Consider the following 23,005-nt stretch of genomic DNA (forward strand, 5'->3'; position numbering starts at 1 on the left):
CCTCCATATGCCACAGGTGTGGCCCTAAAAAGAAAAAAACAAAAAACTGGAAAACAATAGAAAGACATGACATGTGACTTGTAAGGGAAGGCTTTAAGAGGCCTTACAGCCTCCACCTACCCCCCACCCCGACCAGAGTGCTGTACTGAGACCCCCATGTAAGGAAGCAAGTCTAGCCTATTGGAGGTGAAGAGGCCACAAGGAAGACAGCCGAGGTGTTCAGGCAACAGCCACCACTGATGGTCACACCGACGAATGAAGCTACCCTGCACCTTCCAGCCCAGTGGACCCTGCAGCGATGGTATGAATGAGCCCAGGTGGAACCAGCACAGAAACCTCCTTGCAACCCACATCACTGTTGTTTAATATCGCTAAGTTTTGGGGTGATTCGTTTTGCAGCAACAGATAACTGGAACACATTCATATCAATGGCTAGTGGCAAAAAAGGCATGAAACCCCACTGACAGACATGCCATACAGAAGGAACAATGCCCTCATACCAGAAGGTCCTGCAAATAAACTGTATGAAATAAAGCCACATGGAGCTAGAAACAAGCAAACAAAAATAAAAGGGAGGCCTTGGGTTATCCCACTCAAGGGTCAGGATTTACACAGCAGTGCCCCTGTCCCCCCACTAGGCAAGTCACCACCTGCGGATGACCACGGTGGCAGCCTCTGCTCTGGGAGGCTCTACAGGTGAGGCTGCAGGGGCATCCAAGCCACACCCCCTCACTCAGGGGAAACCGCGCACACATGCCTCTGGCCTCGGCCACTGAGGTTCTCCAAGGCACCGAGCCCTCCTCGCCACCGCCAAGTCTTTGCCTGCATAGCCCCTCTGCCCGAAGCACCCTTCCCATTGCCTCTCCACTCCACCACCCTCACCCTGTTCTTCACCTCGGAGTCACTGCTCCTTGGAAGCCTTCCCTGACTAGCGCCCCCACGTGCTGCCTGACGCTCACATCAGATGGTGTGCCCTGAGTCCTGGCCTTGGCCTGGTCACCTTGGCCTCCAAGCCCAACCTCCCTGGGTGCAGAAGAGCAGCTGAGCAGGCGACAGAAGAGGCAGTGGGAGACCCAGGGAGCTCCACGCACACATCTGCGCGGATGAAGGGAACAGCCAACAAAGCATCCACACACCTGTGCACAACTGCCAGCACCCTGACCCAGTTCTCAGCAGACAGTCGTGCCCACTGAGAGATGAGGAAGTAACCACTTTGGGCTGCCCTGCAGCAAACACAACACAACACATTCCTCACCAAGGCCTCAAAGGACGTCACTGAGAAATGAAACACCGACTGTGGGAAGCCTACAGCTTTGTTCTCAGGGCACCAGGAAACAGCCCACTGAGCAGAGATGGTGACGTGAACCTCTGGTCTTTGCCAGGGAGGAGCAGAGGGACAGAAATGATGACTGCCCAGTGGTTCTGAAGCGGCTCACAGCAACCCAGGCTCATCTTCTTCCCGAGCCCCATTGGCAGGAGTTGGGCCCGGCAGGGCACGGCCTCCACAGCACACACATTTTCTCACCTTATACCAGGGCAACTCAGGCTGGAAAAGGCAAGGACAGTGCTGCCTGTTCCCCAAGGGGAAGAGGCTCTTACACACCGAAATCCTGGCCACCTTGCAGAGCCTCATGGCCCCGCACCCTCCCCAAGCACAGGATCCAGCCACACTTGGAATCTGACCCCTCCTCCAGCAGGACAGGCTCACCCCCTCATCCACTGTATCATGTGTCCTCCAGAGCTCTCAGTTCAGAGGCCACTCGGTGTCATCAAGGAACCTCTCACCCTCAGTGCTACACTCCAAATGTCAGTTATCAGTGGCCAGCACCTGAGCTTTAATAGGTCATTAACAGGTCTGAGCCCCAGGAGGACAAAGGGTCCCATCCCTTTGCTGCTCTGTCCCCAGGTCCCAGCACAGTCCCCAGCACACAGTAGATGCCCAATGGCTGTTCCTTGAGAGAATGCATAGTTGAAGTGCAAGCCTGTTGAATTGTTCTCTGATGTTCTCCACACGTATTCCCTAATATTTCTCCAATGATTCACACATTCTTTCCGCACTTTAAAAAGAAAAGAAGTTCCCATCGTGGCGCAGCAGAAATGAATCTGACTAGGAACCATGAGGTTACAGGTTCAATTCCTGGCCTCCACTCAGCAGATTAAGGATCCCATGTTGCTGTGGCTGTGGTGGAGGCCGGCAGCTATAGCTCCGATTGGACCCCTAGCCTGGTTACCTCCATGTGCCACAGGTGCATCCCTAAAAAGACAAAAAAAATTTAAAAATTGAAAAAAAAAAAAAAAAGAAAAGAAGTTCCTGCTGTGGCACAATGGGTTAATGACTTGGCTCTGTGGGAGCAATGTTCCTATTCTCAGCCCGGCGCAGTGAGTTAAGGATCTGGCATTGCTGCAGTGTGGTGGGGGTCACAGCTCCAACTTGGATTCAGTTCCTGGCCTGGGAACTTTCATATGCCACAGGTGTGGCTAAAAAGAAAATAAATAAAAAGAATTTTTTTGGTGAAATTGTCAAGGTTTCCCTGAACCGACTGAGCCAATGCTGTTCACAGACAGTCAATAGATACGAGAGCTCTTTTCTTTCTGGAGCAGAAGGTGGCAAGGTGGCATGGTGAAGGCAAGGCTCTGGCAGAAACGTGCATGGCGTACGGCGGCACTGAGATCCTTCCACAGCCTTCCTGGCAGCCAGTAATCTATTCTAACAGGCAGATGTGCTTAATCAGATAAGTTCCTCGCTGCCCTCAGTGCTTTTCAAACCTTTCAGAGGCCTGCCTTTTCCCCAGACACCAGGCCCAAGAGGATTAGCCTCAATTGGAGGGGGCCATGGATTACTGAGGAATATGAATTCACCTGCTCCCTCTGGTCCCCCGACTGGGGAGGCTGCACGGGGACCCACCGCACTGCAGGCCAGAGCAGGGCATAGTTGGCTCTGCATCTGACAGCACTCAACTCCAACAGGCTGTCGTTTCCTCTGCAGGAATACACCCCACAAGGAGAAAGCACGGCCACGCGGGATGCAAAGTGCTATGACAAGTGCCCAGCACACAGAAAGGGACAGAGCCCCACGCTGGGCAAGGGCACCAGGCTTTGTGCTGGACACATGCTGGATCCTCCCAGGTAGGTCCTGTTCCAAGCCCCAGAAGCTCGGAGAAAGTGCTCACACAAGCACTCAGCTCCACATCTAGGAGCAACCTCGGAGCCCCTGGCTCCTAGCGAATGACACATTTTACAGCCAGCAAATATTTTATGAGTTTCCTGGTGTTGCACGTGCCGGGCAGACGTTTCCTCTCCTCCTCCCATGACCGTGAGCAGAGCAGCCCTTTGTCCCCAGCCCACCACCCCTGAGCGCCACCACTCAGCTGCTTGCTCCTTATTGACAAATAGCACAGAAACAGATGCCTGGAAGTCTTTAGGCAGGTCCCCTGGTAGGGGCTGGGGACAGAAGTCCAAGTCTTTCCAAGTCAGACAAGAGCCACAGACTCTCTTCAAATCGTTTGATGTACTTTTTATTTGGAAAAATTTCAAATCCACAGGATATGGCGGAAAAAAAGAATAATAAATCCATATGACTTTTCGCCAGATTCACCAATTGCTGACACGGAGCCACACAACTGCTGTGTGTGTGTGTGTGTGTGTGTGTGTGTGTGAGAGACAGAGACAGAAAGAGAGAGAGAGAGAAGGTGGGGGAGGAGAGAGAGAGCGAGAAATGCTGGTTTGGCTGAACCATTTTAATTAAGTTGCAGAGATGACAGGCACCCCTGGGTACTTCAGCATTCATCCCTGAGGTCATTTTCCTCCAGAATCATAATGCTGTTAGCAATCCCAAAACATCAGCACTAATGCAGTCACACCATCTACCGTTCGATCCGTATCTGACTTTCCCCAAGGGCCCCCAAATGCCTTTATAACCTTCGTTTTCGGATCCGGATCCAACAAGGCTATACATGGTGTCTGTTGTGTCTCTTCAGTCCCATTCTTTGCTTTTCATGACACAGACTTTTGGGATGAATCCAAGCCAGTTGTCTTGTACTATGTCCCATACATTCTGGACTGCCTGACTGAAAGTTTCCTCACAATCAAACAGTCTGGGCAAGAAAATGACAGAGGTGATCTCACTGGATCACACCAGGAGTTACGTAATGTCAGTTTGTCCCAGCAACAGTGATGCTACCTTTGACCGCTTGGTTAAGGTGGTGACACCAGATCTCTCCATTTTAAAGGTACCAATCCCCTGTGAAATTAATAAGCAACCTGTGAGGTGACACCTCAAGACGAAATGAATATCCTGCGGCCTAACAACCTCTAACTCAACGGTGTGGCATCCACAGATGATCCTTTGCTGAATAATTACACCGGGATTGAAAAAAAGAACTTTTAACAATTCTACCAACTCATCTACATTTTATTTTATTTTATGTTTTTGCTTTTTAGGGCTATACTCACAGCATATGGAAGTTCCCAGGCTAGGGGTTGAATCTGAGCTACAGCTGCCGGCTTTTACGCCACAGGTACAGCAACGCAGAATCTAAGCCGTTTCTGCGACCTACACCACAGCTCACGGCAACATCAGATCTCCGACCCACTGAGCAAGGTCAGGGATCAAACCCACATCCTCATGGATACTAGCAGGATTCGTTTCCGCTACACCACAACGAGAACTCCCTACATTTTTCTCTTTGGATAGTCATGTTCTTGGCCCCAACTCTGAACAGCAGGAGCACAATCAACACACTAAGAATAATAATAATAAAAAAAAAAACCTCTAAACTTATCTAAGCCCTAGTCCTCACCCTGAATCTGGAAGGCCACACACATGCACGTGAGCTGTTAGTGTTGGTGGTGAAGGTGAAACATGCAAATAACACCTTTTAGGATGCTCTGCGTCACTGTTCCCACCACTCTCAGGGGCTGGTGCAAAGAGAGCCTGAGCCATTCCGGGCAGGTCACACAGTTAGTGGACCGATGACCAAAAGTCCGACAAGTGTCTTAAACTCTTAATCACAGACTAAGCGATGGGGGGGTGGGGGCAGACACTGTAATCCAGCAAGTCTAAGGGCGGACATTCACACACTGGATTTTTTCTTTAAAAAAATTTTTTTGGGCCTTGCCTAGACATGTGGAAATTCCTGGGCCAGGGATCAAACCCATGCCACAGCAGTGACAATGCTGGATCCTTAACCTTTTGAGCCATCAGGAATTTTCTCTTTTTGCTTAGTTTTTATTTTTTTTCTTTTTAGGGCCACACCTGCAGTGTATAGAAATTCCCAGCCTAGGAGTTGAATCGGAGCCGCAGCTGCCAGCCTATAAGCCACAGCCATGGTAACACCAGATCCCAGCCACATCTGTGACTTATGCTGCAGCTTGTGGCAACGCCAGATCCTTAACCCAGTGCGTGAAGCTAGGGATTGAACCTGCATCCTCACAGACATTATGTCAGGTTCTTAACCCAGTGAGCCACAACGAGAACTCCTTTTTTTTTCTTTAATAGTATTATAGTAAAATGCACATAATATTGTACCATTTTAACCATTTTTAACTACACTGATAGTGGCACTAACTACATTCACGCTGTTGTGCAACCAGCCTTCAGTACTCTTTTCATCTTGCAAACCGAAAGCCTACACCCATTCAACAAGTCCCTGTCCCCCTCCCTCACCCCTGGTAACCACCTTTCTACTTTCTGTCTCTATGAATTGACTGTTCTAAAGACGGACCCTTCTTCCACTCACTGTCCTGACAATCAAGCCTTAAAGTAGACCAAACAGAATTTCTGACTTTTCTGAAATAGGAACAACAGAAGCAATTTTTTTTCTTTTTAGGGCCGCACCCTCAGCATATGGAGGTTCCCAGGCTAGGGGTCAAATTGGAGCTACAGCTGCCAGCCTACGTCACAGCCACAGAAACACCAGACCCAAGCTGCATCTGCAATCTACACTACAGCTCATGGCAACACAGAATCCTTAACCCACTGAGCAAGGCCAGGAGAGAACCAAGTTTTAATACAACAGCCATTAAAACGATTCTTCTTTGCTAAAGACATGCAATTCATTTAAAAGCAGGCAAAGCTGCTGCTTCTCAAGAAAGATCACGCTCTAATTTTAAAGTCTTTTCTCTCCTCTTTTCATCGGAGGATGAGAAAATCTGATCAGGAAGTGATATCCCACGGCTACCCCTCCCCATTCCAGCCCCGCCTGACTCTGTGGGCTGCTGGTGACACAAGGAAGGGAGACAGGCGGGTCAGAAAGTAAAGAGCCGTCCTAATGGCCGCCCGGCGCTCCAGGTGGGCCTGGCATCTTTGCAGTTGACCGTGGAAAGGGCTAGGCAGTAGAGGAGGTGAGGACCCAACAGGAGAGAGAAAGCCCTGGTGAAAGGGTATTACCCCAGTACCTGGAAGAGGAAGTCCTGGGCCCTTTAGATTCCAAGCTGGGCCAGGCTGAATGGAGACCTTTCTGATGCTAATTCTTTCCTCCTTTCTCAGAAGGGAAAGAAATGGCCATTAGAAGGAGCGGAACCAGCTAGCTTTTTTTACAGCTAGTCCTGAGGATATTTATTGAGGGCTGAGCATCCTGTGACCAGGGAGAACTAGGATTCTGGGGGAGGTCCTGATTGGAAACAGGCAAGACTGCCCTCCCCAAGGACTTCAAGTTCAAGCTCAGGTGCCAGATCTCTATCCTCACTGCTGTTATGACTTGTATGATTTCAAGCAGTCACTCGGAAACCCATACATCAAAGGGTGGTACGAGGGCTCAAGGAGATAGCAGGTACTGTGACTGGCACAGGACCCAGGGCATAGGAAGTGCTTTGTAAATGGCAGTAGCAGCTGCTGTATTATTTACTGAACAGGGCGCTTCTTATTTGCACCCTTGACTGGGGATCTTCCAAAGTCCTATTAGATGGGTAGAGATGAAATGCTACATTTCTGACAGGCTCAGAAAAAAGGGTGGAAATAAGCCTGACCAAAGGTTCCCCCAGCCCCACAGATGGCACTGGCTGGGCTGTGCTAAAAGCCCTGAGAGGATGCTCCGGCCTCCCTCCCCTAGACTGTGACCTTGAACTTCACCCGCCTGCTGGTGGTTCCAAGGTTCACAGAGGGAGCGAGGCCAAGGGGAGTGCAGGGCCCAAGGCCTTTCCTGGAGGCGTCCTTCTCACAGGCCTGGGACTTTCCCAGGTCTTCTAGCTGCTGAGCAAAAGGCAGGAATCCACACACCAGGACGTGAGCCCAGAGAGCAGGGGGTTTCACAGTTGGCTCCCCTCTGCACCCCAGGCTCCACCACAGCACTGGAGGCATCAAGCAATGTGGGGCCCTCAGGGAGGGGCGGCCTGTGGGGGGCGGGGGGGGGGGGCTGTGCTTGTTATGCCCTTCACAAGTGCTTTCAGTTCATTCTGGGAACAACCCAGAAGTTGGGAGTATTTTTCATGTGCAATCAGAGGCTCAGAAAGGTTTGAGTTGCCCCCGTCACCCAGCTGTTAAGGGTGAGAGCAGAATAAAATGTCTGGCTGGCTACTTATTCCATGAGGATGGGGACCACATCTGTCTTAGAGGACATTATAGAGATCATTCCCTCCACCTATCACAACAGCCAGCATAAACTCAACACTGAATAGTTTCTTCCTTTATTTTTTATGGCTGTACCAGTGGTATATGGAAGTTCCCAAGCTAGGGGTTGAATCAGAGCCGCAACTACAAGCCTATGCCACAGCCACAGCAATCGGGATCTGCGACTTACGCTGCAGCTTATGGCAACACCGGATCCCTAACCCACTGAGCAAGGCCAGGGATCAAACCCACATCCTCACAGAGACAACATCGGGTTCTTAACCCACTGAGCCACAATGGGAATTCAGCTTTTTTTTTTTTTTTTTTTGAATGAACACACATAAATGGCTCCAAGTCCAGAGCCTTCTATACCCCATGCAGGAAACCTCAGATCCAGTCACAAGGACCCCTGCAATCCCATAAAGTCTCCATAATGAGCGTATCTGTCTGGGCGCAGGAATTCCCATGGATGTGGGTGTCAGGCCAGCTGAGGCCTCTTCCCATCTAACTTCCTTGTTCTCCACCAATACTTTTGTCTCCATCATTCCTCCTGCTTATGCTACTTAGTAATTTAATTCCAGAGATTTTCCACTGAAGATCTGTTTGATCGAGACTTAAGTTTTTTCTTCCAATGGCAGAACTTAAGTCAAACAGTGAATCTCCTTTCTGTAATAAAGAACAACCTCTTCTCCACCCAAACTAGCTTTTCATTAAAAAAGAACTCTTTGGCTTTGTGTAGGTATTGAGGTCAGAAGGTTGCTTGCTCCTTGTCCCCAAAGGCGCATGGCTCATACGTCCAGCACACCAGTGTCTTTCTGAGGAAGCAGGGGAGACAGATTTTGAGCAATTTCATAGAGAAGCCAGGAAACTGCTCTGGGGACAGCACTCTCTGAAGGCGGTGTGACTCTGGTTTGACTCCCAGCAGGGAGCGGCAGAGGATCACCCTGGGTTCTCCGGGAATTCAGGCACTCACAGCTGTGCAGTCTGGGGCACACACCACGGGAGTAACAGAAGTAGACAGAATTGTGGTGAGGATGTCACGAGGGCGAACTTGCTCGGGTTTATAAATCTCTGCTCACTTCAGCACCAGCCATGCAGTCAGAAATACAGGGGGCAATGACAGATAGGATTTGAAGTGGGGGAGAGGGAAAGCCAGGAACAGAGCAAGAAACCCCTCCAGCGAGAAGACAGTGCTTCTGGAGGCCTTCAGGGAAGGGAGGAAGCTGTAAATACCATGGCAGGTGGGAAGCAGCGAGTGTCCCACTCCCACTCTGTCCCTGAAGACCTGCTACAGATGCTACGTTCATGAGCTCCAGCCTCTCCAGGGATCTGGAGGTTAGAAAACGTCCTGAAGAAACAAGCCTGGACCTCCAGGCAGACCTTCCCTGGTGAAGCTCTTTTCTCAGGACACAAAGGAAGCTCCTTAAGGAATGTGCACAGTCCTCGTCATTGAAGGTTCCTTCCACACACCTGCACCCACTAAGTGCTAAGCCTGGAAGACAGTGGAGCTCAAGACAGGTCAGGTCCGCATCCTCACAGGGCCTTACAGCTCCTCCCTCCTTCCTCTCTTCAAAGCAAGGCTGCTCTGTCCATGGCTGCATCTGGCACAGAGCAGAGCTCAATAAATACTGAATGAATGAATGAATGAATGAAAACACATTTTTGACAGGCTGACTCAATTCCTGAGTCCAGCTTTAGACTGGAGGTGACATTATGGGTGGTTGTTTTCTCCAGGAGGAAATTGTAAAAAAATGCCTCTGAGGTCAGACGTGGCATTTGGCCAGCTGGGTCACACACCGGCTTCCCCTCTGGCTGGGAGGACTTCCCCGTCTCAGAATGGAGCGACTGGTGCGATGACTTCACATGGTGACCCCAGCAAAGTCTGGGCTCCTTTGCGTTCCTCTGTACAAGTGACCCAGGTTATTTCACTGCTGGAAAGAGTGGGAGCTGTGGGATGTGGCCCTGTCGTGTACACTGCTGGCATATGGGGCCAGGGTCAAGCAAGGGCTTGGTGGGGAGGAAAGGAGTTCTCCCCCTGTAATGAAGGTCACTGCTTTGCAGACTGCCCACTCCCAGCGCACCAGGGGCTGCTCTGGACCAGGTCCGACCGGGCTGCCAGCTGCAGGGAGAGCAGAGAGCAAGTCCTTTTCGGCTGTGGTGCTGAAGGCGTGGACATCAGGGGTCCTGGATCCTTTGTTGTTCCAACCTCTCTGCTCAGAGCAGGCGGGGGAGAAGAGGAGGAGGAGGAGGTGGGGGGAGAGGAGGAGGAGGAGGTGGGGGGAGAGGAGGAGGAGGAGGGAGGGGGGGAGAGGAGGAGGAGGAGGTGGGGGGAGAGGAGGAGGAGGAGGAGGGAGAAGAGGAGGAGGAGGAGGTGGGGGGAGAGGAGGAGGAGGAGGTGGGGGGAGAGGAGGAGGAGGAGGAGGGAGAAGAGGAGGAGGAGGAGGTGGGGGGAGAGGAGGAGGAGGAGGTGGGGGGAGAGGAGGAGGAGGTGGGGGGAGAGGAGGAGGAGGAGGTGGGGGGAGAGGAGGAGGAGGAGGAGGGAGAAGAGGAGGAGGAGGAGGTGGGGGGAGAGGAGGAGGAGGAGGGGGAGAGGAGGAGGAGGGGAGGCAATCTGCGCTGCCTCTCTCAAGGTTAGAAGGGGAGCTGCTTCTAGACTGAGACCCAGTCCTTAGGGCTGAAGTATTCATCCAGGTGAGCTAAAATGTGGCTCCACAGGCCAGAAAAGCAGAGAAACCAGGCATCCTCCACTGCTGACCTGACTCTTCCTGCTACAGCCAAGGAAGATCATAATCTGCTGTGGGACAAAGGCTGCTGTTGTGCGGCGGCTGAGAGCAAGGACTTGGGGCGATGGGAGGAGCCTACCTGGGTCCCCATCCTAGCGGTGCACCCACAGGCATCACCCAACTGCTGGGGCTCACTTTCTTTCTCGGTCAACTGGGGAAAATGACAGTGCCTACTTCATAGGATTGTTTTGAGAATTAAATGAACCAATTGACACAAAAAATTCAAAAGACTGCCTGGAGTATAAACGATAAATATTAATCATTCCATGATCACTGAGGCCAATCACATTTTGATTACATAAAAGAAAAAAATTTAGTGAATTTGCAAGAAATGTTTATTTTATTCTTTGTTTTTCCCATTTTCTAATTTCCTATAAAAAACAAGTATCACTCTCCTGCTGAGGAAAAGTGGTTACAACTTCTCAGAAGACAAGACGCCACTAGTGGGGAGTTCCCTTTGCGGCTCAGCAGGTTAAGAACCTGACTAGTATCCATGAGTATGTGGGCCTCACTCAGTGGGTTAGAGATCTGGCACTGCTGTGAGCTGTGGTGAGGTTGCAGATGTAGCTCAGATCTGGCATGGCTGTGGCTGTATTGTAGACCGGCAGCTGCAGCTCCCATTCAACCCCGAGCTCAGGAACTTCCACGTGCCACAAGTGCAGCCCTAAAAAGCAAAAAAAACAAACAAACAAACAAACCAATGCCACTAATGGGACCCTTAGAAGCCAGAAGTGGCAAAGTAACTGCCACAGAAGGTTCTCAAATGTGGATCTGTCCTTGTCCAAGACTAGGACATAGGGAGAGGCAAGACATGCTCTGCGAAGACCATCTTGAAAATCTAGGCAAATACACCTAACGTAAAAATAATTTCATCTCACCACCCAGGGAAGGGATAAGCTGGCATATTTCCTTTAGATCTAGAAATGGGTTTTTTGGTTTTTGTTTTGTTTTGTTTTGTTTTTAGAGCCGCACCCGTGGCATATACAGGTTCCCAGGCTAGGGGCTGAATCAGAGCTGCAGCTGCTGGCCTACACCACAGCCACAGCAATGTGGGATCCGAGCTGTGTCTGTGACCTACACCACAACTCACAGCAATGTCAAATCCTTTACCCACCAAGCGAGGCCAGGAATCGAACCTGCAGTTCTCATGGATACTGGTCAGGTTAACCACTGAGCCACAATGGGAACTCCCCGGAAGTGGTTTTAAACCATCTGAGTTCTCCTGTGGTGCAGCATGTTAAGAATTCAGTGGCTTGGGTTGCTGCTACGGCGCAGGTTCGATCCCTGGCCCAGGAACTTCCACATGCAGAAGGTGCGGCCCCAAAAAAGAAATTAACCCATGCAGGTTAAGATTCTCCCTTCCCACACAAAACCTCAGAGACCAGAATCCCAGGCCCTGGGCAGACAAACGTGCCAGAGCAAATGGTGTAATTTCTGAGTTTCTAGACCAGCCAGCTGTCTGACAGGCACTGCACACAAAATCCTTCCCCACATAGTTCTAAGCCTGTAGGTCTGCAGAGATGGGAACAGGAAATGGAAAATCACAAGTCCCCACTCACTGTGGAGCAACACTGCAGCCCCGAGCTGGGATCTGCTCAGCAAGGCCCTGAGGTCACAGACCACTGTTTCCAGTCTGCCCTGTGCTGTGTGGCCACCACTGAAATACCAATTGGAAAATGCACTGATGTTGCAGCAGCTTTTCTGAGGAAATAATGAACTGGCATATTAAGTGCACAAATCAAAGGTAAGACCCATCCTGATTCTTGAAACGTGAAACCACGGCAGGGAGGAAACGCAGTCTTCCTCCTGGCCTCTCTTGCGTGAGACACAGGGAGTGTTAAATGATTTCCTGCACGGGGGAAGCCACATTTCCTGGCAGATTTGGGTTTAATCCTATAAATAAATCTGATGCTTTGTCTGAAGTAGACCCCTGAGCAAGGCCACCTGGAACACTTGCCCGCTTTGCACCCACGGCCTCTGATTAGTGCCCAGAGGGGTCTCAGGCATTCCTCGATTTGGGGCAAGCTGGCGTGCCTTCCTTCATCCTTGCCCAGGAGGGACATCCAAGAGGGATTAGGACTGCTTTTAAGTTTCTGTCTGAAATCTCCACAGGGGTGGGAGGTGAGGGGGAAGGGGGGCACCCCCCCAAGGTCCCTCCCCTCACCTCAAAGAAGCTGCTTCTCAGAAGTTAACAGTTGCTAAGTAATCAAAGCAGGGGGCAGAGAGGAGAGAGATGCAGGGGTGAGAGGGGAGTGAAGGCGGTTTACCAGGAGAAAGACAGGCCTCTCCTAGAATCTCCTGAGGCCCACAGGCAGTTCCTTTTTTCAGTACCTGCCCTAAGAGATGAGACTATTGATTTTTGGTTTAAGAAGCCTTAAAAAGCAATAGCTCTGGGAACTCATTTCTCACCTGGGCAGCACGAATAGGATAAGGCAGAAAGGCAGGATGTGAACCCACTCCCCGCCGGGAGCACAGATGGAAGGCCCAAGCGGACAGTGATGAGGGGCCAGGATGGAGGAGGGCCATGGCTTCTCCTTTGATGGTGTACTGCTCTGGTGGAAAAGCACAAGTGGGTCCAAAGGCCCCCCACATATGAAGTTCAATTTAAGAAAAAAAGGATCTCCTCAGCCGTTGGTTAAAACCTCTGCAAGGTAAGTCAATGCTACCTACCAAAATCTCTTTTTTTCTTTTCTTTTTGGGGCCGCGCCCAAGGCATATGGAGGTTCCCAGGTCAGGGGTCTAATTGGAGCTACATCTGCCGCAGCAACACAGGATCAGAGCGGTGTCTGTGACCTACACTACAGCTCACAGCAATGCCGGATCCTTAACCCACTGAGAGGGGCCAGGGATCGAACCTGCATCCTCATGGTTCCTAGTCAGATTCTTTTCTCTGTGCCAGGACGGGAACTACCCCTACCGAAATCTTAAATGTACACACCTCTGACCAAAGCCATCCCACCTCTGGAAATGTAACTCACAGACATACTTCAGTGAGCAAAGATGGAGAGAAAAGGACAGTTGTCATATTGTTACACCAGGTAAAAGAAATGGACGGCAACATAAATATCCATTTATTTTCTTTTTAGGACCACACCTGTGGCATATGGAAACTCCTGGGCAGGGGTCAGAATCGGAGCTGCAGTGGCCAGCCTACGCCACAGCCACAGCAACACCAGATTCAAGCTACATCTGCGACCTACACTGCAGCTTTTGGCAACGCTGGATCCTTCACCCACGGAGAGAGGCCAGGGACCAAACCTACATCCTCATGGATACTATGTCAGGTTCTTAACCTGCTGGGCCACAATGGGAACTCCAGAAATACCCACGGACAGAGCAATCATTCAAAAGATGGCAGTGTTGATAATACGGAGAACCCTGCAGTCCATAAAAAGAGTACAGCAACCCCACATGGGCTGACAGGAAAGACGTGCCCTAACATTCTATGAAGAAGGCGCCTTGGTATTAATGCACTGTGTGAATGTATTTGATTCTGCTTATTCCCCGTGCACACCGACCTGGTGAATACGGACCCATGCTCCTAGGGGAGATGCAGGGTTAGCTTCCTGGGAGCCTCTGATCAAAAACCGAAGAACACGTAACCTGTTTTGTGTGTTTCTGCTTAACAGATGGTGGATTCATGACCACTGAACTCACAGCCAACAGCACTACGCCTCATGCCTGACAAAGCTTACGGAATACACACATTTTCTCCTATAGCACACACTTCAGAGCATTCTTGAATGTAGGAACAGAACATCACACTTCGGCACAATGGTTGGGGGCCACTATACACAGCAAAATCACCAAGAAGCTGAGAAATGAAGAAATACGGCACTAAAGAGGGCAGGAAAAGGACACTTGCTTTAAGCATGAGAGCTGAGACAAGGCGGCAGAGCGCTGCCTGTTCGACCTCAGCCGGGGGCGTGCACGATGGGCGGCCCATCTTCTGCTGCTCTGCACGTGTCCGTGAACAATCCCAGAAGTTCTAATTTCGGGGTTACAAATAAATTTCAGTGAGTGGACGAATTCACAAGTGCAGAATCTTAAAATCATGAGGGCTGACTGTATGTTTGTATAGGCATAGAACATTTCTGGAAATTATACTCAATTGATTTGGAAAAAGATGTAAGAAATTGTTCCCAGAAGTTATCTTTGGAGAGGGGACAGGCAACAAATTTTTTATTTTAATTGATTAATTAATTTATGGTCTTTTTCTAGGGCTGCAGCTGCAGTACATGGAGGTTCCCAGGCTAGAGGTCCAATCAGAGCTACCACTGCCAGCCCACACCAGAGCCACAGCAATGCCAGATCCAAGCGGCGTCTGAGACCTAGATCACAGCTCACAGCAGTGCCGGATCCTTAACCCACTGAATGACGCCAGGGAGCGAACTCTCAACCTCATGGTTCCTAGTCAGATTCATTAACCACTGAGCCACAATGGGAACTCCAACAAATTTTTTATTTTAGTCGTTGAATCTCATTTTCAAGTGAGTATACCATTTCTGACTTTAAAAATCCACAGGAGGGAGTTCCCTGGTTGTTTAGCGGTTAGGACTCTGCGCTTTCACTGCTGTGGCCTGGGTTCAATGCCTGGGCTGGGAACTGAGATCTCACATCAAGGTGCTGCATACCATGGCAAAAAAAAAAAAAAAAAAATCTGTAGGAGGGAGATGGGCCTTTCTATAGAAGTGCAGCACCACGTGAGACTCACACTCAGCTAAGGGACCCTGCTCTGCAGGAGGACCTTTGCACAGAGAGGTCCCTTCCTTGTAGAGAGGCCAGGGACCACCCTCCTGCCTGATGCTTCCTTCTTTTGGGGAGAAGGAGGGCTGAGATGGAGGCCAGCACCAGACTACTCAGGCTCACCTACAAAAATACAGAAGTCAGAACTTTAATGCCAAGAACAGATGGACATGTCACCCTTAGCCTCCACAGCTTTGCACAAGGCAGAAGCAGTCACCCATCTTCAGATGGGTCTCGGCACTAAGAAACCATGTTTTCCTGGAGAGAGGGGTAGAGATCTAGAGGTTACAGTGAAAGAAAACAGAAGTTTGCAAAGAGAAAATATGATGGAATTGGGATTAGATGGAGAGGGGAAAAAAGAATGGAAAAAGGAGGAAGGGAGGGAACCTGGCAATTTTGTTTACTGGGCAGTTCATACTGTTGTGATCTACGGCTCATTCTCGCACACACACCCCCCGGAAATGAAAATAGGTTTATTTTCTCAATAATAAAAATACAGAGGAGTTCCCGTTGTGGCACAGCGGAAACGAATCTGACTAGGAACCGTTGCGGGTTCCATCCCTGGCCTCCCTCAGTGGGTTAAGGATCTGGTGTTGCCGTGAGCTGTGGTGTAGGTTGCAGATATGGCTCGGATCCTGTGTTGTTGTGGCTGTGGTGTAGGCCAGCAGTTGTAGCTCTCATGTAACCCCTAGCCTGGGAACCTCCACATGCCACAGGTGTGGCCCTAAAAAGCAAGCAAGCAAACAAACAAAACAACAAAACACAAAAACATAAATACGCCTGGATTTGGAAGGTTACACACCAAACTGTGGGAATGGGACTATAGATCTGGCAGGGAACTAATTTTTAACATTAGGTGCTTTCATATATTTTGGATTTTTTTTTTTTTTTTTTGGCTGCACCTGCGGCATATGGAAGTGGCCAGGCACTGAATCTGAGCCACATCATGACCTAGGCCACACTTGGAGCAACACAAGATCCTCAACCCACTGCACTGGCCCGGGGATCAAACCCTTGCCTCCACAGAGAACCAAGCTGCTGTAGTTGGATTTTTAACCCACTGTACCACAGGAGGAACTCCCTATTTTAGATTTTTTTTTAACAATAAAAACATATCTCATACTTTTTTGTATCAACCTCACAAAGTCCTACCCTAGAAAAATGCCACTGGGCATGCCTCTTGCCTTTCTGGCTTTCTTTCTCACCCTCTTTTCTTCCTCAGGCTGGTCCAGGCCCTGGGGCTAAGGACTCAGCACCCAGTCATCTCCGAGCAGCAACAACCAGGCAAAAGCAAAACTCCAAGGTTCCTTAAAAAGTTCAACAAAGGGGAGTTCCCCTCATGGCACAGTGGTTAACGAACCGGACTAGGAACCATGAGGTTGCCGGTTCAATCCATGACCTTGTTCAGTGAGTTAAGGATCCTGCGTTGCCATGAGCTGTGATGTAGGTCACAGACTTGGCTCGGATCCCACGTTACTGTGGTGTAGGCTGGTGGCTACAGCTCTGATTTGACCCCTAGCCTGGTGAACCTCCATATGTCGCTGTCGCGGACCTAGAAAAAACAAAAAACAAACAAACAAACAAAAAAGTTCAACAAAGGATGACCATACATGACCAGCAATTCCACTTGTAGGTTGATACCCCTAAAAGAATGGAAAAGAGGTGTTCAAAAAAAAATTGGAACTCGAACACTCACAGCAGCACTCATCCTAACAGCCGAAAGGTGAAAACACCCTAAATGTCCATCACTAGATGAACGCAGAAACAAATTATGTTCTGTCCACACCATGGAGTGTATTATTCAGCCATAACAAGGACTGAAGTACTGACGCATGCTATAGCAGAGATGAACCTTGAAAACAGAAAGTAAAAGAAACCCGACACAAAAGATCACATATTGCATGATTCCTTTTCATATGAAATATCCAGAAAAGGCAAGTCCATACAGATACAAAACAGACTGATGGTCGCCAGGGGCTGGCGGGGGAGGAATGGGGAGTGCATGCTTAATGCGGACATGAGTTCTTTTCGGGTGATGAACACATTCTGGAACCAGCCACACAACAACGTTAAATGCCCTAAATGCCACGGAACTCTACACTCTGCAAGGGGTAAAACGGTGGATTCTATGCTGTGATATGAATTCCAACTCAAGCAAAAAAAAAAGAGAGAGAGAATTCCACACTGTGGGACCTTGGGCCTCTCTGAACCTACAGAACGGGCAGAAGACAGCACCACCCCACAGACGGGTTGTGAGGATTCCAAGTGATGTGCGTCAAGTGCTTGGCACACAGCTGGGCATGTAGAAAGGGACAGGTAAGCAATGCAGTCACCGCGGCCAGCGGGATGACGACTATTACGTGGGACGGTCAGAGCCAACTCACCTACACGTTGGGAGATTTCTATGTTGACAAATTATCCTCCGAATTCAACAACAATAATAAGACAGGTGGGGAGGGTTGCCATAAAAGATGAAAGACTAAAGAAGAGAGTGGCTCTACTCTACGGTATATATTTTTCTTCTTTTTCTAGGTCCGCACCTGCGGCCTATGGATGTTCCCAGGCTAGGGGTCGAATCACCGCTGCAGCTGCAGGCCTACATCATAGCCAGGGCAATATCTGGATCCGAGCCGCATCTGGGACCTACGCCGCAGTGTGCAGCAACACCAGATCCTTAACCCACTGAGGGAGGCCAGGAATCAAGGATAGTAATCAGTTTCTTAACCTAACGGGGGCTCCTCTGTGGTATATTTATATCTAGGTTATATTTATTAGGATTCTCTCCTGTGTTAAGGAAGGAAATGCAGTCAACCTGGTCACAGAGAGGCAAAGGGTGGTCCCGCCACTGGTCTGCATGCAACAACCTATAAGCTCTTGCTTTTCTGCCTCCTTCCACAGGCCTGGAGACACAAACCCTCCTGGGCCATGTCTTATAAGGGCAGAAAGGGGTGTGTGTAGGTGAGACACTTCCATCTATGCAAAGGCCCTTACTTAGAAGAAGTTCTAAAAACCTAAGAAAGGACAGCTGGGGGCAAGAAAAACTGTCACCCTTCTCATCTAGGAGTTATCTGCTAAGAAATGAGAACTCAAAACTTCCTGAGGCAAGGTGACCTCCCCTTGTGGCTGACAGTCAGCCTGGGGAGAGGAGAGGGGGAATGAATAGGATTTCAGGCTGTCATGGAAACTTTTCTTTCCTGGGGCCTCTGAGCATATGGCAGGTGTCCTGAAAAATCCTTCCCTGCCGCCTGCCTGAGGCCGGCTGCTACCCTCAGACATGGGGGTGAGGGCACCTGCCTCTCCCTCTGAAAGGCCCCCTCCCTCTGCCTCAGCAGCAGCAGCACAAAGGAGTCCCCAGTGTGCACCCACCACCCCAGTCCCCCCAGACAGACACCAGGGAGCTTTGGCGGCCCCATGGAAATCCAAGTCCCCTGCCCCCAGGGGCCTCAGTACAGCCCACGGATCACAGACAGCAGCAGGCCAGAGGCCACGTCACAGACTCCTCTGCCCCCCTCTGAAATGCGATGCCTACCCTGCCCTCCACTGACGGGGACATCTTGCAAGCCCCCCCCATCTCTTTCCCAAATGAGGGAGAGCTGAGTGTTGGTTTGGGACTTTGAAGTACAGGGCAGGCCGGACTCCCAGCAAGAGAGGCTGCTCTGTATAACGTGGGAAATCCAGCTGGCCCGAGGCAAAAAAAAAACACAAATCGGGAGGCTGAAAACCTGAAGTTGCCAAAGGGATTAAAGTAACAGCAGGTGAAAAGATGCCAGGGTGGAAAACAAGGCAGAATTCTGAAAACTCTAAAGCCATGCACGTGGAGCTGGGTGAGTGAGCTGGGGGGTTCCCAACAGCATGCCCAGGACAGACAAAGCCACCAGAGAAAATGGGCACCTTCTTCTCAAAGCATCAGTGGGAATCAAGGACTGGGGAGGGGCTCGTACAATAAAATAGGACAATAACATACTGAAGAGGAGAACGTACAAACTGACTGACTGAATCTCAAGGAGAAAATGCTCTATGTCAAGGAAACAGAGCTGCAGCTGGCCACTCTGGGGTGTTCTGCTCCTGAGCATGGAGGGCAGCCTAGAGGAGCGTGGAAGTCAGGCTCTAAGAGAGTACCTGGCTCCGTTCATTTCCTTTAGTACATGATTTTTGTTGTTGTTGTTGTTTTGCCTTTTTAGGGCCTCACCTGCGGCATATGGAAGTTCCCGGGCTAGGGGTCCAATCAGAGCTATAACTGCAGGTCTGCGCCCCAGCCACAGCAACGTCAGATCCGAGCCCTGTCTGCGACCTACACCACAGGGCCCGGCAACACCAGATCCTTAACCCACTGAGCAAGGCCAAGGATTGAACCAGAGTCCTCATGGATACTAGTTGGGTTCATTACCACTGAGCCATGACGAGAACTCCCACAAATATTATTTTTGAGGTCTATGTACTGCTTAGTGGGGGAGGAAGGTGTTAATGAAAAGTCCACGAGGCCATGGGGCTGTACCTCAGGGACACCTCACCTGCCCAGGGCAGTGGGGAAGCTTTCTCCAGAATGCAAGTGCGAGGCTTGAGTGAGGGGCCTGCATGACTTAACCAGGACCAGATGGCAGGGGGAGGGAATGGGAAGCGCTTGGCTGGAACCCAAGGATGGAGGGCAGAAAAGCATGAGGTCAGTGAGGCAGGACCCTGATGGCTGATCCTTACCCTAAGACTGTCAATAAACCAGGGGGGATTTTAAGTGGCAGGGTGGCATGGCAGACAGTGTTTTAAGCAGATGACGAGAAGAGCAGCACATTCATGTTGTTCTTCCTACCAAGGCAGATAGATGGTCAAAGCTATGCTGTGTTTTTAGTGAGGCCTCACTGGAAGAGACCTATGCCCAAGCCTGAGACTACATAATGGGTCCTGCTTGAGCCTCACGAAGCAGTCACGCTTCTAAAAACCTCTAAGAACAGTATGTGCTATGGTTCCCCCCCTCCCCCAGCACATTCAGGGAGACCCTATACCAGAAAGCAGCTGACATGGGGCTAAGACACAGGTTCTGATATCATGCAGTTCTGAGCTCAAATCCTGTCTGCTATAGATGAGCTGTGTGACCCAAGGCAAATTTCCTTTTTTTTTTTTTTTAATAATTTTTTTTTTGGTCTTTCTGGCATTTCTTGGGCTGCTCTCGCAGCATATGGAGGTTCCCAGGCTAGGGGTCGAATCGGAGCTGTAGCCGCTGGCCTACACCAGAGCCACAGCAACGCGGGATCCAAGCCACGTCTGCAACCTGCACCACAGCTCACGGCAACGCCGGATCGTTACCCCACTGAGCAAGGGCAGGGATCGAACCCGCAACCTCATGGTTCCTAGTCAATTCGTTTCCGCTGCTCCACGACGGGAACTCCCCAAGGCAAATTTCTTAACCTCTCTGTGCCTTGGTGAAATGGAGTACTAAAAGTATGTGTCTTCTAGGGTCACTGGATTAAGATCAATCTGCTAAAATCCTTATCTCTCAGCCTGGTGCATTACAGATGCTAAAGAAAACACTGATTATTAATACTAGAGCATTTAGCTAAGGATGAACACAGAAGACACACAAACACCATGAAATATAGAATGATTCTCAAGGGCCTGGGATCACTGAGTGGGAGGACAGAGCATGGGGAAGGAAGCAGGTTCCACATACTTGCAAGCAGGAGGCAGGAGACCGCCACGGCGTACAGCTGCTTAGAGGTGCTGATGTTATAGCGATCCAGGAAGTGGTCCAGCAGGTAGACGGCCAGGTGCCGGGCAGCAGGGCACAGCTGGCAGTGGCTGCTCAGCAGGGTCAAGATGTCAACAAAGAACCGGCGGCTCTTCAGGAGAGGGGAGTGGGCTCGGAAGGCAGGCAGCTTCAGCTCCTAGAACAGGCAGGGCAGAAGGTCAGGGCTTCCTCTAGAGGGTCTCAGAGGCCCACCTGCCAGCTGGTGAGTGGGCATCGATTCCCTCCATACCCTCTTCGTTTTCCTTCAGAGTTTCCAGGATGGTAGCCCCTCTATTTTAGACACCCCTGGATCACCTCCATCTGCCCTCACTGAGCACAGGCTTCGTCAAGTGTCAGGAACATGATGGCAGAGGCAGATGAAAGAGACCACCAGCTTGGCTCAAAGAAGCCCATCATTTCCAGGGAAAGGCTGACTATCTGAGATGCAAGAGGCCATGAAACATGTAGGCATTAGAGTTCCCGCTGTGGCGCAGCGGAAATGAACCCAACTAGTATCCACGAGGAAATGGGTTTGATTCCTGGCCTCGCTCAGTGGGTTAAGGATCCAGCATTGCCGTGACCTGTGGTGTAGGTCACAGATGCAGCTTGGATCCTACATTGCTGTGGCTGTGGTATAAGCTGGCAGCTGCAGCGCAATTTAACTCCTAGCCTGGGACCCTCCATATGCCACAGGGGATGCCCTAAAAAGCCAACAAAAAAAACCCCTCAAAAAAACCATGTAGGCTTTGAGTTGGAAACCCATGCCCAAATTCTGGTTCTTTTTTTTTTTTTTTGTCTTTTGTTGTTGTTATTGTTGCTATTTCTTGGGCCGCTCCCGCGGCATATGGAGGTTCCCAGGCTAGGGGTTGAATCGGAGCTGGAGCCACCGGCCTACGCCAGAGCCACAGCAATGCGGGATCCGAGCCGCGTCTGCAACCTACACCACAGCTCATGGCAACGCCGGATCGTTAACCCACTGAGCAAGGGCAGGGATCGAACCTGCAACCTCATGGTTCCTAGTCGGATTCGTTAACCACTGCGCCACGACAGGAACTCCCAAATTCTGGTTCTTGTACTGAATCAGGATGTACGGCCTTAGTCAACCCATTCTCACTGTCATTTCCTCCCATTGAGAGCTGAGAACTAAACGAAACACACATGTGAACCTCCCAGGGTCCTCGGCTTCATTCCCTCTAAGGGTGGGATTATGAGAGACACTGTTTTGAAAAAACTAAATGTAAAAAAAGTTGTTAAAATGAGAGTACAAAGAACTCCCATTAAATGCTGACATTTTAGCTGTGTTTTCTTTCCATACACAGATTTTTTTTTTTCCTAACGTGCACCTCCTCCTCCTGAGGAGGTGACTTTTCCTTTGTAATTTATGCTGTGTCATATGAATTTATTAGTCTAACACAAGAAAAACCGACAAGAGAAATGTCACCCAAGATTTTTCTTTCTTTTTTTTTTGTAAAAAGCAAAAGTGCTACCCTCACAGCATTTGGAGGTTCCCAGGCTAGGGGTCCAATTGGAGCTGTAGCTGATGGCCTATACTACAGCCACAGCAAGGTCAGATCCAAGCTGCATCTGTGACCTACACCACAGCTCATGGCAACACCAGGTCCTTAACCCACTAAGCGAAGCCAGGGATTGAACCTGCATCCTCAAGGATGCTAGTCAGATTTGTTTCTGCTAAGCCACGACAGGAACTCCCAATCAAGACTTTTAGATGGAAAAACTTTTATTGTGTATCAACCATATTTATAATTTAACCAAAGGAGACCAGGCACATTTTATTTAGGAAATGTCTTGGCAACATTTTGTCAAATAGGGAAACTAAAGAGAAGCAGAACTGAGGAAAAACAGGAAAGGAGACGCTGGCAGAAAAGGAATTATGAGGGCAGGTTCGCTGGGGAGGAGACCTAAACAAACGGGTACTCATCCCCGTCAAGCCCTCTCTTAGCCCTGGGCCTTTACTTAAGTAGCAACGGCTCTGGGACCAGGAGACAACTATTTATTCACTCATTCAAGAAAAATCAGTTGGAGTTACAGTCTTGGCTCAGGAGTAGTGAACCCAACTAGTAACCATGAGGATGCAGGTTCGATCCCTGGCCTTGCTCCATGGGTTAAGGATCCGGCGTTGCTGTGAGCTGTGGTGCAGGCTGACAGCTACAGCTCTGATTCAACTCCTAGCCTGAGAACTTTCATATGCTG

At 50.0% G+C, this 23,005-nt stretch overlaps 1 protein-coding gene across 1 annotated transcript in view; it reads right to left on the reverse strand.

Annotated features, from left to right (window-relative positions):
- CCNJL (cyclin J like) overlaps positions 1-23,005 on the reverse strand; it is a 62,999-nt gene that overhangs the window by 6,901 nt on the left and 33,093 nt on the right. The window contains exon 3 of the mRNA XM_047780932.1: positions 20,738-20,951. Within this exon, the coding sequence (XP_047636888.1) occupies positions 20,738-20,951 (214 nt within the window). The remainder of the gene's footprint in view (positions 1-20,737; positions 20,952-23,005) is intronic.

This window comes from Phacochoerus africanus, chromosome 1 (genome assembly GCF_016906955.1).
Source record: "Phacochoerus africanus isolate WHEZ1 chromosome 1, ROS_Pafr_v1, whole genome shotgun sequence".
NCBI lineage: Eukaryota > Metazoa > Chordata > Mammalia > Artiodactyla > Suidae > Phacochoerus > Phacochoerus africanus.